The 17658-nt window shown below is 41.0% G+C and overlaps 1 protein-coding gene across 2 annotated transcripts in view; it reads left to right on the top strand.

The window, feature by feature from the left end:
* The first annotated feature begins 326 nt into the window (after positions 1-326).
* PGM2 (phosphoglucomutase 2) overlaps positions 327-17658 on the top strand; it is a 30844-nt gene continuing 13512 nt past the window's right edge. Inside the window, exons 1-8 of one of the 2 annotated variants that reach the window (XM_073342292.2) lie at positions 327-466; positions 8055-8222; positions 11651-11757; positions 12115-12199; positions 13877-13960; positions 14847-15040; positions 15694-15883; positions 16657-16754. In XM_073342292.2, coding sequence (XP_073198393.2) covers positions 413-466; positions 8055-8222; positions 11651-11757; positions 12115-12199; positions 13877-13960; positions 14847-15040; positions 15694-15883; positions 16657-16754 — 980 coding nt within the window. In that variant the 5' untranslated portion in view covers positions 327-412. Of the gene's footprint in view, positions 467-517; positions 1199-8054; positions 8223-11650; positions 11758-12114; positions 12200-13876; positions 13961-14846; positions 15041-15693; positions 15884-16656; positions 16755-17658 lie in introns of those variants that run through there. The other variant, XM_073342294.2, reaches the window with a different exon arrangement.

Genomic DNA, 17658 nt, shown 5'->3' with positions numbered 1-17658 from the left:
TTCTGCCGCTACCTACAGTCGCGTGACCCCCCGGCCAGCAAATGTCTGCCCCCAGCTCAGCCCCTGACCCCTCCCCCCGCTGCGATTTGCCGCCCCGCCCCGCCCCGCCCTTTTTTAACACCCCTCCGAAGAGCAGGCAGCAAAGTCTGACTGGAGCGAGGGCAGCCGCGAATGCTCCGGCGCATGCTCAGTGCCCCCCCCCTCCGCCGGCGGGAGGGCTGAGAGGGAGCGGTTTGTGCCGCAGCGAAGGCAGCACAGCGGGAGGGGCAGCAGTTTATGGCCGGATCCTTCCCCGCCCCGCCCAGGGACGAAGCGGAGGGAAGCTAACGGCCGCGGCTGTTCCCGCTCGATTCCCGCCCCTCTGAGCGCTCCGCTCCGGAAGGGCAGCGCTGAGCTGAACCCACCGGGCAGGATGGCGGCGCCGAGTCTGACTGAGGCGGCTGCTCAGTGGCTGCGCTGGGACAAGGTAAGGCGGGGAGCCCGGCGCGCTCTCCCTGCCTGCGCCCCAGCCGCGCTGTCCCCGGCGTCGCCCCTGCCGCGGGACGGGCGGCTGGGTGAGCTCCCCGGCTGTCCGCCTGTGCCCGGCCGCCTGGGCTGCCGTGACCGGCGGCAGAGTGCCCGGCACGCCCCTCGGCCTCTGAGCCCTGGCCGGCGCCGCTGGGCTCCGTGCCGCTGGCGGCCTGCCCGCAGGGGGTGGGTCGCGCAGGAAGCGGCTGCGTCCCTGTGCCTCTTTCGCTTTCTGTTGTGGAGCTGACGGGGGGGAAAAGACCCCACGTGGCTCGGCTGTGGGGGCTGCGCTAGAAACGCTCGCTAGGTACGAGAGGGAGAGAGTGAGCCGCATCCGGCCTGCGGCTGGAAGACAAAAGCTCCGTTAAGTCTCAAGTTTTAGGCCAAACTTGTTGATTGGAATAATACCTCGATAGAGCACGAAGGCTCTTGGATGCCTTCCCCCCTAGATCCGGGCCGAGCCCTTGACAAAGGGCAGTATTGTTGTTACGTGTCGCTAGGGCTGGCGACCAAGCATTGCACGTCGAGAACAATTATGAAATCATGGACATGTAGGACTAGACGGGAACTCCAGACACCCCCCACTGTTCTGGAGGGAGAGGGCCCCGCCCCTCAACTGGACTGGTGGTTAAATGCAAAAGTCAGGCTTGACTGAGAGCAGGAATTTGAGCTTTGGTTTCCCACCTCCCAGGTGAGTGCCCACTCTCTTTCTTTCTCTCTGGTTTTGACCAGTAATTCTGTTCTGAACCTGAGAAAAAAATTAATCCCAACAATTCATTTCAACAAAAGGTTTTGTTTTGTTTTTGATGAATTGGGGTGTTGAAGCATTCCTTGCCCTCTGTACATTGTTACAGAAAAGGAAGCTGAGGCACAGGGAGGTGATGTGCCTAAGGTTACCCAGAAAACCAGTGTAGTGTAGTGTAGAGCTGGCCTGGAACCCAGGTCTTCAGAGCCCCTGCCCAATACTCTGTCCGCTAGTTTTGTCTTCTGTCATAATCTCTACTTTTTTTGTTCTCTTTTCTTTCAGAGTTGTTTTTAATTATTACCAGCCCCTTCTTAATGATGGCACTTTACTTGGCTTTTGAATGTCCCGTTTGGCTCTTACATTTCATTTGTTTTCAACAATGTATTTTAATTTTCCTGTTTTGTCCCTATGACATTCCAGGGTGCAGTCCAGACCAGAGGGGCTGTTTCACCCCTGTCCTGATACCTGCGGTGCCTCACAATGCTTTGCTGTTGTAGCTTTCAGTTTGGGTCACTCTTAGTCAGCCTGCCAGTATGCAGGTTGCACCCTGAGTGTCTGTGTAAAGCCACAGCCCTGGTCCAGCAGCTTTGACCCCAGCAGCCTGTCAACAAACAGCAGCTTCCAGGAACCTTGGTTACTATTTGCAGGTGACGTGCCAACATGCCACCAGTCCTGAGTTTCCCTCCCAAAATGTGTGTTCTGCATTGTCCAGCCCTCTCCTGGACAGTCCAGGTACACTAGTTTGGGGTGGGCAAACTATGGTCCGGGGGCCACATCCGGCCCTTCAGTTGTTTGCATCCAGCCCTCAAGCTCCTGTCGGGGAGCGGGGTTGGGAGTTTGCCCGCTCCAACCATTCCATGGCTCCGCATGGCTCCTGGAAGCAGTGGCATGTCCCCCCTCTGGCTCCTACACATAGGGGCAGCCAGGGGACTGCGCACATTGCCCCCACAGCTCCCATTGGCTGGGAACTGCAGTCAGTGGGAGCTGCAGGGGTGGTGCCTGCGGACAGGGCAGCGCGCAGAACTGTCTGGTTGCACCTCTGCATAGGAGCCGGAGGTGGGCAATGCTGCTCCTTCCTGGAGATGCTTGAGGTAAGTGCTGCCCGGAGCCTGCACCTCTGACCCCCTCCCACACCCCGACCCCCTGTTCCAGCCCTGATCCCCCTCCTGCCCTCTGAACCCCTGGTCCCAGAGCACCCTCCTGCACCCCCAACCCCTCATCCCCACCCCAGAGTTCATACCCTCAGTTGGAGCCCTCACCTTCCTCCCCACCTCAACCATAGCCCAGAGCCCCCTCCCGCACCCGAACTCCTCATTTCTGGCACCACCCCAGAACCGGCACCCCCAGCCAGAGCCCACACCCCCTTCCTCACCCCAAGCTCCAATTTCATGAGCATTCATGGCCCCCCATACAATTTCCATACCCAGATGTGGCCCTTGGGCCAAAAAGTTTGCCAACCCCTGCAGTAGGTTTTTTTGCCCCTCTAAGGGGGTCAGTACATAATAGCTTGTTGCCTTCAATGGAGTTACACAAACAATTCACAACACTGGATTAATTTTGATTAAAGAACAAAACTACAAAGAGATATTGAGTACAAGAAATGAGGCATTAAAGTCAGAAATGGTTACAAGAAAAATAAAGATAAAACTCTTTCTGAACTTAAACTAGACTTGGTTCAAAGTGAAGTTCCTTAGCACATTTCCAGTAACATTGGGGCCAGATTCTAGCCTGAGAGTTTGGTCAGCAAAGTCCAATGGCTGTTTTTCTGGTCATCTTACATGAAGAGAGAGATGGGTATGGAGCAAGAACTTGGCATGTTTTGCCCCTCACTTTTATAGTCCAGTCACCCTTTGAAAAGCATTTTTCTGAGTGTCATGCCTCACTAAAGTTCTTTCCAGCTGAGAGCAAGTAGACATGGAGTCTGCTGGAGGAAGGAGGCTTCATGCTACACCTCTACGCTGATATAATGCAACCCAATAGAACACAAATTGGGATATAACGCAGTAAAGCAATGCTCTGGGGGGCAGGGCTGCTTACCTGGCTCTGACATGCTGCTGGGCCGGGGCTGAGGGGTTGGATAAGGGGCAGAGGGTCTCGAGGAGGGGGGGGTGTCAGGGAGCACAGGGGGTTGGAGGGTTTGGATGTTCTGGGGAGGGGGTGGTCAGGGGTGGGGAATAGGGGCGTTGGATAGGGAGTGGGAGTCCCAGGGGGCCTGTCAGGGGGTGTGGATAGAAGACAGGGAGCAGGGGGGCTTAGATAGAGGGTGGGGTCTTGGGAGAGGTGGTTAGGGGGAGGGGGTAGTCGGGACAAGGAGCGGGGCAGGTGGATAGATCGGGGCGGGAAGTAACTATTGATAATGGAAATGCTCGAGGCCAAAGCAAGTTCAATATAACGCCGTTTCACCTAGAACCTGGTAAGATTTTTTTGGCTCCTGAGGACCGTGTTATATCGGGGGTAGAGGTATATTTCTTTTCACCTATTTATGCTCTGTCGAATTTTCTTGGTCTTCTTTCTTTCCCCTCTTGCTGTCTGAGGACTCTTTTTTACAGCTTATATGCAAATTGTGGTAAACACACATTCTTCTGTTTGACAGGCCTCCTTGACCAAGTCTACTTAATCGGGGCTATGTGAGTTTGAATATGTGCCTTAACATCATACACGGGGATTTCATAACTTTACACATAATGTTGCTACATACATTTCACCATGATATTTACTGACCAGTAAGTCATTAGTTTTCAAATGATAGCTCACAAAGCATATTCTGTACAAATATTATTGCAATATGTAGAGTGTGAATACAGGGGTGCATTCTTTTGCATTGCAGGGCCCTTTATAAATAAATACGACTATTTAATATATAACTCAGAACCTCATGCAGTATTTTTCATCTGGTGGTCTTGTGTGATTGGATCATACTTAATAATGTCTTCCAAGTTAGAATGACTTATCAAGCAATTTAAATCATCAATTTTAATCATGATTTAAATCAGCAAGCAGGAAAACTTGTTTAAATCGTTCATTTTTAATTGTAGTTTTCATTTCTACTTTTTAGGTATTTTTCCTAAAGAAAAGTTGTTTCAAATTAGCTGGTAAACATTAAATCATGTTGATTTGCAACTAAATACAGTCTTTACATTAAACTTGATACTTTTTGGATAATGAGGACAGACCATATCATTACTCACTTATGATGCAATTATTTAGCTTAAGATAGATTCAGATTAATTTTTACATTTTTATTATGTTAAAAATGGGGAAATCATACATTTCTTATTTATGAGGCTAATTTTTCACTTGTAATTTGTATCGATATCTTCTAATGGAAATTGGAATTCAATTAAACATGCGCTAAAACAGTATTTTAAAGTTGTTTGTATTAGTTGACTGAAACTACCTGAAATGTACTGGATACATAAGCTTTTTTCTTATCAAAACAGGTGTTGCATTTAAAACTAAGTATTATGTGTAGTTAGTAAATTGAAGTGGAATTGGACATTTGACCAATCCAAAAATAATTGGTCAAACATTGGTCAAATAATGTCAAAAATGGCAAAAAAAGATATTTTAAAGCACTAATTCATTAGAACATTAGCAAAGAAGAGTAAGACTTTGTTGTCTCCAATAGGCTTAGCCTTAGATACTTGTGCTTACTTACAACCCCCCCCCCCCAAGTTACTTAATTGCATTTTCTATATTAAAATAACTCAAAGTATGATGTAATGAAGACCTAAAAAAAGAAAGTATAATTACCTTTTTTTGCAATGTTAGGTTGGAATTTAAAAGTGAACATTATTCAAGACTGAACAGTCACAAAAGGAATAAAAAACAAAATTAAATAAAACGCAGAGCAACTGGAAAAGTTATTTTTAAATGATTAGCTAGGGAACAGGCCAACTCTTCAAACATCTTGGTTGTCATTATCTTTGTTTTATCCGCTTCAACTTATTCATCTATATCTTTGCATCAATGATGTGATATACAAATAAAGATATACATAAAAGTTTGCTCTAGGAGATTCCAGCCAATCAGTCAGTTTTTTTTCCCCCACAGGTGTCATTAGCATGTAGTAAAGTGAGTGATTAGGCTATTTAAGTGGGCTTGTTAACAAATAGGCCACTGCCTACATCAGGGCATTCTTTGCTCGAATATTTGACCATAGTCAAGTAATAGGCGGTTTATGGAGAGCGCCTCCTAAATGTGGGGCAGCATGGTAGAAAGCATGGAGATGCTTGTTGGAAAATTTTAACAAGTGAGTAGGTTGATACTGAATGACCGATGGGTAGGGATTGACTGTGTAGGGCCTTGGAAGTGAATATGAGTACCTTATGTTGGATGTGATAATGAGGAGGGAACCAGTGGAGGGATGCAAACAGAGGGGTTACATGGTCAAAGCAACAGGTTTAGAAAGTGATATTTTCCCAAGCATTCTGAGAGGACACAAGTGGGGCAAGATGGCATTTCTCAAGGCCAGAGAGAAGGATGTTGTATTGAGATGCGAGATGATAGGAGCTTAGATATGAGTTTTATCTACATGGATGGATAAGAAAGGCCATATCTTAGAAAGGTTATACAGAAAAAATTGGGAAGATTAAGATATAGCAGAGATGTGAGGATCTAGAAAGATCTGACGTGAAGATAACGCCTAGGCTGAGGGCTTGAGTGACATGCTGGATGGTGGTGTTGTCCCCAGTGATCAAGAAAGTAGGTATTCTCTCTGCACCTGCACAAGAAGCTACTGCTGTCAAAAGCTGGTTTACCACTTCAACAAACTCTCTTGTTCTGCTTGGTTAGCTAGTGACTTTTATGAGGTCTGTCATAATTTCAATTTTAATTTTAAGTAGTTTTTCAAAAAGAAAAATGTACTTTAACATTTTAATGCATTAATTTTTATCAACTGCTATCTTATTTGGAGTTGCAGATGTTCTTGATTAACATGCTTTTTGGTCACTGCGATGATTGAGAAAGGGGGATGAGCCAGTCTGCAAGTTTTTCACACAATGAGCTTCAAGAATATTATTGAGCAAACCCAATTTGAATCAATATAACCCTTGTACACCTACTGTGATCCAAGAAAACACCACGCAGGTACTTGGGTTCCATGGGGTTTGCTTTAATACCAATAGAAAGTTACAAAATCAAAAGTAAAGTTTACTTCTGATCACTGATAAACTGCACGTCACTTTCCCAGTTATGACAAAATGAAGTCCTGGTCTTGTGAACTGTTATGCATGAAAATGGTTGCATTGATTTTGATGGAATTACTCCCATGAGTCACAGTTTGTGTAAATCATGTATTGAAAAAGCATCCTAGGGGCCTATCTGCAAAGTGCATTTTCTCTCAGTATTTTCCTATTGTAAAATAAAGTATTTTTTAATATGTAATTCTGTTGCTTTGGGGATAGAGCTTGTGTGTTTATATTTAAAAAAAAAATCCTATAGCACTTTAGAACTTTGTGGTGAGCTTTGCCCTCAGCAATCCTATGTAGGATCCTCTGTAGGATGTAACCATTTTAAAATCTAACCTTTGTTCTGATTCAGTAGAAAATGTGTGAAATCATAAAATGGATAATGCATTGTGCAAGCACACAATTGTTGTCCAATCTATCTAAGGTACTCTTTTGGCATCCATCACAGTAGGATCTGAATGCCTCACAATCTTTAATGTACTTATCCTTACAAGACCCCTGTGAGGTAGAAAAGAAGTATTCATCCCATTTTGTAGATAAGGGATTGAGTCACAGAGAAGTAAGTGACTTGCCCAATGTCACACAGGAAGTCTGTGGCAGAGCAAGGACTCAAAGCCAGGTCTTATAGGTCCTAGGCTAGCACCCTAAGCACACTGGACCATCACTTCTCTTAATGTTCTGTCTGGCTCATCAGAGTTCAGGGAATTACAGCTAGTGTAGAAATTTGAATCCAATACTCTTTTTAATATAGTGAAGGTCTTGTGCAACTCATAGGATGAGATATTACAACTATATTTCACATGTAACATTCCGAGAAAAGAGGAAAATGCCTCCAAAGTGGTGCACATAATGAACTAAAGAACAAAACAAGCCCAACAACTCCCCCACCCCATTATGAATAGAGTAAGGTTGTATTCTAGAATTGGTGATGAGACCCTTTCTTCCAATTTCCTCTTCAAAACCCACTTATTCAAGGAGGATTAAAGTAGTTTCTTAAACTTAAAAAGTGTAACAGTCAGGATGGATGGATATATTCTCTCCAATTATTGCTTGTTTGCAATATATTTGCCCTGATCTTCCCTCCCTTTTCACCCCTTCACATATTTTCTCCTCCTGTAGTTATTGTATTAGGCAGACTTTAAACTTGTGGGACAGAGATGGTGTGCTTTTTTAACCGCTTCATGCACATTTGTAGTACGATACAAGTAATATTTCAGAATTAGTATTTATCTCCCTAAATAGCCTTTCAGTATGCTTTCTCTTTCAAATTCCTTTATTCACATAACTGAAATTCTCTCCTCTTATATTCTTGTATCTTGCAGACTTGCAAATGTAGCTAAGATTTCAGCGTCAGGTTCTCAAAAGGGTATGCAAACTGCAATTGGTATGCCAGATTATGGGTATAGTATTGAAATAAGAATCCATTATAATAACACTGATTTAAAATTATGAAGGTGTTATGACTAATACTTTGGAGTTTTAGATGTGGTATGTCAGGTCTAGTCTGAGAATCAGTTCAGCAGAAGAAATGGTAAGGAATGTCACAGTTTGAGACTAAAGTTATAACAAGCTTTTTCAGAATAACAATATATTGTAATTGTATCTTTTTACAGAATACAAAAACCTCAGAAATAGTGAAGCAACTGGTTGCTGAAGAAAATGCAGGAGAACTACAAAAATGTTTTGGGTCACGGATGGAGTTTGGGACAGCAGGACTCAGAGCAGCCATGGGGGCAGGAATTTCTCAGATGAATGACCTTACTATTATTCAGACAACTCAGGTACCAAGTTCACTTTGTTTTTCTGTTATTACTTAACTGCAGGCTTTTCTTCTGCATTCAGTAGAAACTAATATTTTTAATGAAAAGGTAACCAGATGAAATTGGAAATAGAATTGAACTTAACCACTGTCCAAAACCTCAAGGGTGGTTTCACTGGGAGCAGAGTTAGGCCAATGTTGACCACTTCAGAAAACCCACTTACATATATTGAAATTCTAGTTCTTCTTTGAGTGATTGCTCATGTCCATTCCAATTAGGAGTGCGTGCACAGCTGCCAGAAGGTTTTTCCCTTTGCAGTACCTATCAGATCGGTCTGGGTGCCCCTAGGGTTGCACCTTTGTGGCCCTGAATATAGGGCCCTGCCAACTCGCCACCACTTCAGTTCCTTCTTACTGCCTGTGATGGTTAGCCAGAATGCTTGTTAGCTCTTGCTTTGCAAGTGCAACTTATTTAGTAGTTTGAACTTTTGTCCTGTAAATAGTTAGGTTCATAGTATGGTGTTAGATAAGTTTCAGTTAGCGGGTAACCCCCTGTGACCGGAATCCTGGGGGAGCCAACTGAGGTCACTCAGGGTGAACTGCGAAGAATGGGACAGACAAGCCCCAAAGCTGGTGGATATTCCAATATGTAGATTTACCAAGCCAGCACAAAACAGCTTCCATAACACCTCACTGGTTACCCAGAAGCCAGAAACACAGTTCCCTTAAAGTAACCCAGCCTCAGGCCTCCACCCAGATGCCCAAATCAAATATAATGAGGATTACTGAAAATCTTATTCATCATATAAAAAAGTTCTACCAGTCCCAAAGGATTGGACACATTACCGCTCAGGTTAATGAATACTTCAGATCTTACCCAAATACACGCTTACAGACAAGTCTTATTAACTAAACTAAAATTTATTAAAAAAGAGAGAACGTGTTGGTTAAAAGATCAGTATACATACAGACATGAGTATAATTCGTGAGATTCAGATTCATAGCAGAGATGGTGAGCTTTGTAGTTGCAAAGAGGTCTTTCAGAATTGGTCCATAGGTTATAGTCCAAATTATATCAGAGTGGTCCACTCAGAACTGGGATCTCAATCTTGTGGCTTAAACTTCCCCTGTATAGAAGCATCAAGCAGATCTGAGAAGACAGGATCAGGACCCAAAGGTCTTTTATACAGTTTTCTAGTAGCCATTTGACCATATAGTTCTGGGTGAACAATAGGCTTTTAATGTAACCTTCTGTTTCCTAAACCTCACTGGTAATTAAACTACTTAATGGATAAATAGTCTTATATTAATCCATGTAGTTATCACAAAGTTTAAAGAGACATAGAGACAATGACATTATTGCACCAAGATTCATCTAAATGTTAATATTCCCTTTTGATCTCTGAATCAGTAGCTATAGTGACAGACAGTAACTGTCTGTTTACATGGCTAGCATTAAACAGGATATGAGTACACACACAGAATTAGCATTGCCTCTAATTTCTAACAATATAGGTTTGCATTTCAAAGTTCTACCCTATCTACCATAGAATGGTCTTAATTACCATTCACATGCTTTTCTAACATGTCCCTAAGGATTGACCCAGAGTCAATTAGCCTGCAAGCTGCTTAACCCTTTCCGGCTATGTGTCACACTTCGTATAAGATTTGTAGCAATTATATAACAGTGGTAGCAACAATGGTTTACATGGTCATACATTAATTAGATAATGTCAAACCCTCTCCCTTTATTGCCATCTTTTGCCTCGGTACCGGGGCATGCATCAATCCCCAGGGTTTAAACCCAGCGCAGCATGTGGCAAGTCTATTTCAAGAAGTGACCTCCATGCTTCCTCCTTGAAGTGTTGGGGGAGAGTCACCAAAAGGAATGCTGCAAGATCTGCAGGGGATTTCATCAGAAAACTCAGAAGGAGAGGGATCAGCGCGTCGAGATTCTTCTGATGGAGGCTGCTCTACGTTTTCACTTGAACCCCGGCTCAGCAGACCCAACGCTGAACACCTCAGCATTGGTGTGCTGGCAATGATGAGGCAGGAGTTGTCACCAAGGAAGGACTCTGCCAGAGACCCTTGGCACTGGCAGGGTTCCCACTTAAGGCAGTGGTCGGCACTGTTCTCAATCCCCGGTAGCCCATAAGAAGAGGAGACCAGAAAGGGGACGCTCCCCCATGCCCAGACCAGTGCAGCAGGAGCCCACCACAGCGAGACCCACATTGGGCCCACGTAACTTCGGCTCCGCCAGCTAAATTGTAGTTTTTAAACCTTTTATCTTAAAATTGCAATCTTACTGAGTTATATTAGGGCTGTTGACTAATTGCAATTAACTCACACAATTAAAAAAAATTAATCGTGATTAATTGCAGTTTTAATCACACAGTTAAACAATAATAGAACACACAATTAAAATATTTTTGAATGTTTTTCTACATTTTCAAATATATTGATTTTAGTCACAACACAGAATACAAAGTGTACAATACTCATTTTATATTTTTGTTACAAATATTTGTACTGTAAAAATGATAAAAGAAATAGTATTTTTTAATTCACTTAATACAAGTACTGTAGAGCAATCTCTTTATCATGGAAGTGCAATTTACAGATGTAGATTTTTTGTTGTTGTTACATAATTGCACTCAAAACAAAACAATGTAAAACTTCAGAGCCTACAAGTCCACTTAGTCCTACTTTTTGTTCAGCCAATCACTGAGGCAGACAAGTTTGTTTACATTTGCAGGAGATAATGCTGCCCACTTCTTATTAAGAATGTCACCTGAAAGTGAGAACAGGCATTTGCATGTCACTTTTATAGATGACATTGCAAGGTATTTACGTGCCAGATGCTTTTCCTACTGTCTCAGTCAGTAAAAATATAGGAAATCCCAAATTAAGCCAATTTAGTATATCTGTGCAAGTCTCAATTTGCGTAAAAGTTCTAATACCTCATACATCCTAGAGTAGATCTGCTGTATCTGGAGAAGCTGAATAAAAGTAAGGGTGTATCCCATGTCATTGATTTACTTTGTCCTAAACAGGCTTCATTTTGGTGTGTTTGAGATTAAAAAATTAATATATTCACTAGTAGTGATTACTTTTTCAGGCCAGAAAATAGCATCTGAATTAATCACTTGTGAAGTTTTGTAATCCAAAATTATCATTTTTACCTAATCTACCTGGATTTAAATTTTTCATTTGGAATTATTCATATTATAAAACCCATCAGTGATATTTCAGTATTTTTGTTTGGAAACTCACCACTTTCTTGGTTTTCAATCAGTATTTCTTGCTCCCAGAAAATTTTACCCTAAACCAATTTAGGGTACTTTACTTGCTTTTTTATTTTGGTTTGTTTGTTTATGTTTAAAGATTTTAAAATTTATTGCAGCCACATTTAAAATACTAAGATTAAGTTCTGAGTTTTTTTGTCTTTAGGGATTTTGCAGGTACCTTGAAAAGAACTTCAGTGATCTAAAGAAAAGAGGGGTTGTCATTGGTTTTGATGCTCGCGCCCATCCTTCAAGTGGAGGTAGCAGCAAGAGGTACTCTTAGTCTGTGGAAATGATTTATTTGTATGTTATATGGAATGTATTCTAGTTTGTTCACTGCTTCAATAGCATGTTCTTTGGAGCGGTTAGATGTGTGTGCAATTTGAATGTAAAAATGTGTACACTGTGCATCTGAAGATAAGAAATATAGCTTTGCTCTCCTTTTGCATTTTGGTATGAAACACTGGTAAAATCCAGTCTGTACTGCAAATTTGGACCATGTTTGTAACCAGAATAAGGGACAAATGAATTACACCAGAATCAAATCTACATGCTCCTTGTGAATTTTATTTAACTGTCTAGTGAGAGTCTCATGAATGTATTTCCAAATAAACTTTTCTTGTCATTTAGGTTTGCAAGGCTTGCTGCAACAACTTTCATCAGTCAGGGAATTCCAGTGTACCTCTTCTCCAATATAACACCAACACCTTTTGTGGTATAGTTGTCTATAATTTCTTTTTCATACAACATTATAGGGTACTGTCAAGTACAAAAAAAAACCCTATTAATCTTTTTTAGAAAAAGCAAACTCATTTCTTAGTTTGCTACTCTCAGGCTTATTTAAGATCCTAGCTGCTTCAGGTACAGTAAGCTGTAGAGGAACTGATTAGGATATGCTGTCGATATTTTATCCTGAACTTCTCAGCTTCTTCGGAAGCAGCTAGTGCTCTGCCTGTTTCTGATTCCGTGTAACCATACTGTGCTGCTGCCCAGATAGCAGCTCTTCTGAAAGATGGGGATGTGAGGGCCACCAGAGTTTCTGAAGGATACGTATGTCCCTTCACACCTGCCTGATGGGATACGTTACCTATTGAATTTTGGAAGATTAGCTGCTATACTTCTGCTTATGAGCAATGGCTGATGTCTTCCAAAAGATGCATACTCTATATATTTATAGATAGGTGAGCTTGAACTCCAAGAATCCAGACAGTATTTCCAGCAAATAACATTATTTAAACTAGATCAGCTACTAACTAGTTGGTAGCTGCCGATTGTATTGGGTATTTCAGGACCTCCTGTGCTGCTTAATGTATCTGGAATATGATATTCCAGTAACTTCTGTCTAGTGTTAAACTGGTGCTACAGAAGCACACCTGTCTGGTAGCAAAAGTATTAAACATTTCATAGATTGGAACAATAGAGTCATATTTCTCATCATCCCTGGGTTACTATGTTCTACAAATACAGTATTCTAATTTCAAGATGTATAGGAAAACCAGTATTTTTTCCTTCTAATACTCTTCAATCAGGCCATGCTTCAATGAGTTGTCTTTCAAGAAATTATTTTAAGCTGTACGATGGCAATGACTGCTCTTTAATGAGGATATGCTCTTGTAATGGTCATTCTTAGGACTTTAGCGTGTCTTGTGATCATGCTTTTTCTACGTTTGCTCATGTAACAGCTCTCATTTCCTCCTTTAATGTAATACTGTGTGAATTTTTCACCATTGCCTGTTCTTGACTGTTAGTTTGCTCCTTTTGGCCATGCTGGGCTGCCATGCAGTTAGCAAGATTCAGTCCCTAACCCAGTGCGCAAAATGCCTACCAACTTTTTGGACCTGTCCAATAGCACAGTGCACTGGCTACTGCTCTCAGGAGACCAGCATTATTTTTTAAATGTCCTCTGTGAGTTAGGAACACCTCTTGATGGTGACATTCGTTCACTGTGCTGTCCCAAATTGGAGGAATCTACTGTACTCTGAATTCTGGTTAACTTAAATATTGATACTCTACACAGCTCTAATTTTAAATAAACTTCAATTGAAACATGCTGTGAAGGGAATTAGTTACACTTAAATTTCACAGCAGTAAAATGAACAAGGATAACATTTGTCATATACATTATTTCTTTGTTTTCATTATTTTGGTATATTCAGTCCAGATTTAGTCTTTGGAAAATCAAATGTTCTTTGATCTTACACTTTTATTGGGCATGTGTGGTACCTGTAATTAAGCAGTCAGGCCACTAGATGGCATGGCTCACAATCAATAAAGAGAATAGTTATTTTCTAGACTTGAAATTATGATTGTATGGTTGCAGCGATGGCTTGATTCCCAGAATTTAGCAAGATCGAGACTCCATGATAACTCTCTTTATACTATTGTTTTACAGCCCTACACAATAACTCATCTGAAACTTTCTGCTGGAATTATGATTACTGCTTCCCATAACCCAAAACAAGATAATGGTTACAAGGTATTCCTATATAACTTAAATCTTCCATTGTTTTCAGACATGACTATTTAATAATAGCATGTATAGTAGCACTCTATATGTTCAAAGAGCTATCCAGTCCTTAATCTTCAAAGTAGCCCTAGGAAGGAGGGAGGGAAGTAGTATCATCCCCATTTTACAGATGAGACATTGGCTGGCCCAGGGCCATATAGCAAGTTAGGGACAGAGGCAAGATTAGAACTCAGATCTTTGTTCATTCCTCCAGAATGTGTTGCTTCACTGTTCTAAAATGTTATATATATTTAATTTTCAGTAATCTTGCTGCTTTTTCAAATATGTTCAGACCTTTGAAAGTGTTAAGAATTTTACAGTAACATGACTTAAATTAACAATTTATTGCATGGGTGGAAGTAGTTTGAAGACCAAAAGCAGCAGGTGGTGTAGGGGACTAAAAGTTTTTGATTGCTTTTGCAGTTAAAAATTGTGCAGTTTTTTTTTGTGTGTTGTTTTTGGTACTAAAAATATTTTCTTCCTTTTTTTCCCCCTTGTCTTGTCTCATGCGTAGTGGTTATATATAAAATTAGAGTAAACTATGTAGGTTGAGACAATGTATTATGGACAAGTATTAACTATCTGCCTAGCAAATGGCCTGAAATTTGATTTTTATCTCTAAATGAGATGAGCCTGGTGGTGGTCTACTTTGTTTTTCATGGGGGATTTAAATATAGGGCACTACATCCTCAGAAAAACAAAGCTTAGGGAAATCTATATTCAAAGTATATTACACTGTATTGTTTTAGCTGTATTTACTGGAATCAGCCATAAATTGTGCCAGGATTTAGCCAACTAAGATCAGTAAAGGTATTCATGTTTAAAATAACCCCGGTGTGTCCTGTGTACCATTTAGGTTTATTGGGAAAATGGTGCACAGATAACTTCACCTCATGACAAAGGAATCTCTCAAGCTATCGAAGAGAACCAAGAGCCATGGCCTCAGGCTTGGGATGACAGTCTGGTTGACAGCAGCTTGCTACTTCATGATCCTTATGTCACTATCAATAAGGACTACTTTAAAGACATACAAAAGCACTGCTTTCACAGGTGAGCTGGTGATTGTCATTCTCTTGGTGACAAACCTATATTTTTAACTTGATTTTAAACAAAGATTAAAACTAAAACTGGGGTTGGGGAGGGGGAGGAGCTGGGTACAAAAATTTTAACTTCGTCGGTTACATTAACTTTACCCTGAGGCTAGCAACTGCTAAACTCAGTATACTAGAAAGCCAGGAATGTACGAAAAATAATGCTGTAATATTACAAACAAGCATTATGCATCTACTTAGGAGAATAAGTGGTGTTTGTTCTTAGTTGTATGTGCCTCTAAGTAAAGTGAGTGAAAGATAAATAACATAGCAACAGATAACACTGTGGTTCAGTGTAGCTTCTGCTTTTATGTAGAAGTCTGTTTAAATGCCATTACTCAACTTGGGTACTGAATCTTATCAGCCAATCATACTAGTTCTTCCTTCCTCCTGTGCTCTGTAAGGCTATACAGAGCCTTATTTTATCTGATGTCGTGGTACAGTCATGTAGGGCTAGAGATGGGGTAAAAAAGGATACCTTTTAATACAAACTTTCTTTGGTTTCATAGTTTAACATTGTTGCAGAGTATTGAGTCATGGTTGTTTCTGAACCCCGTTAAGTGGCACACAGTGGCCATGTTAATTTAACATAATTAATTTACTTGATTTCAGGAATATAAACAAGGAAACAAAGCTGAAGTTCACCCACACTTCTGTGCATGGTGTAGGCCATGAATTTGTGCAGTCAGCCTTTAAGGCATTTGACTTTAAACCTCCATTGGCTGTTCCTGAACAGAAGGATCCTGATCCAGAATTTCCAACAGTAAAGTACCCAAATCCTGAAGAGGGTAAAGGTGTACTGGTAAATATTGTTTTTAAATATTTGCTATCTATATTAAAAGTGTTCTCTCCACCAGCCAGAAATTGTCACTGTAAACCTAGGTATAACGTTTTTATAAAATAGTTTTTCATTTTGAGTTTCCATTTCCATTAGATTTCTTGAAAAGCTAACAAGTGTCTTTTCATAGTTTTTAATGAACTGGTTATCTAATAACAAGATAAACTACTAGAAGATATTTTTTTCTTTAACTCTCCAGTAGAATATACAGTATCAGCATGGAGAATAGAATAGCCCTTTAAACAAACAAACTGAGAATATTCCTCCATCTTAGAAAATGTCCAATTACAACGAAATTTTTAACAACCTGAATCCAACAGCTGTTAACAGTTAAACTATAGAATAAGATGATACCAAATGTAGAGATCTAAGGCCTTATCTGCAAACGTTCATGGGAATAACTTGACTTGTGTGAGTAGTCCGTTAACTTCAGTGCAGTCTCATTGACTTCAGTGGACTTTGAATTAGCCCCCAAATGTAGAAATAGATGTTATTTAATTTACTCTTCACACTCCGTATCTTATTTTAATGTAATGCTGCTACCCGTTGAGATCCCTACAATACTGAGGGTACCCTTGAAAGAATTAAGGACGGCGTTTCTGCTATAAACATAGCTTTGTGGTTTTGTGGGTTCAAGTGAAAATAAATGGGAGTGTTAGACCTATAAGAGAGTGAAAATATTATTTAGAAGTATTGATGATCCTTCTCTGGTGTTGCACTGTACTATTGTTTTCTAGACGTTATCTTTTGCTTTGGCTGAAAAAGAAGGGGCTGGAATTATTTTAGCAAATGACCCAGATGCTGATCGACTTCTTGTTGCAGAGAAACAAGAAAGGTACAGTAATAAAAATATGCTGTAGTTCAACCACAGGTATTTACTTGAAGCCTGAATTCATTCTAAGAAGTCCTGTGGCTTGTATTATGCAGGAGTTCAGACTAGATGATCACAAGGGTTCCTTTTGGCCTTATCTTTTCATAGATTCCTAGATGTTGTTGCTATTATTATTGGGAAAATCTGAGCGCTCTAAAAGTGTGTGTGTAATTAATAATACCTATATTGCAATAGAACCCAGAGGCTGCGATGATGATTTAGAGTCCATTGTGCTAGGGAATGTACAAAAAGAAGACAAATATGAAGAGACAGCCCTTACCCCAAATAGCTTAGTCTGTTTTATAGTATATCAAGGTGTTTAAATAGAAATCTTCCCTAGTACGCGTCAAAACATGCTTTCTCACTCATTTCATTTAGTGAGTAGTAACTAACATCTTTAATTGCATGAAACGCTTTCATTGACTTCCGGAATTAGGGGGACAGCATAGTTCATTCATGTATCAAACCCCTTCTATCTTTTCCCCAGTTCAAGAATAGGGGTAGTGATTGACTACATATGCTAAGGTATTTATTAGATACCTTGAGCCTGATTTTTCAAAGATGCTGTGTATCTGCATCTCACTTTCTCTCCTATGAGATTTGTAGGTGCTCAGCAACTTCTGGTGATTTGGCTACTAGTTTTCAATTCCGTTGTAAAACATGCATAGCTGGACACTTATGTCCATTTAGATTCTGTTGCTGGGGCCACAGAAAGTAAGCCCCTTTAGGGTGGGGACCTGCCACATTTGTCAGATGTGCTTGTGGCCTATGTGACATGTAATTCTGGCTCACCATCCAGTAGTCCCCTTGAGTGACCAGCATCATACAGACTGCTTCTGAAAAGCTGTATCAGATGATAGAGATTCAG

The sequence above is a fragment of the Lepidochelys kempii genome, chromosome 4, assembly GCF_965140285.1.
Source record: "Lepidochelys kempii isolate rLepKem1 chromosome 4, rLepKem1.hap1, whole genome shotgun sequence".
In the NCBI taxonomy this organism is placed as follows: Eukaryota; Metazoa; Chordata; order Testudines; family Cheloniidae; genus Lepidochelys; species Lepidochelys kempii.
Note: the sequence above shows the minus strand (reverse complement) of the source record. Positions and strands in the feature narration are given on the sequence as shown.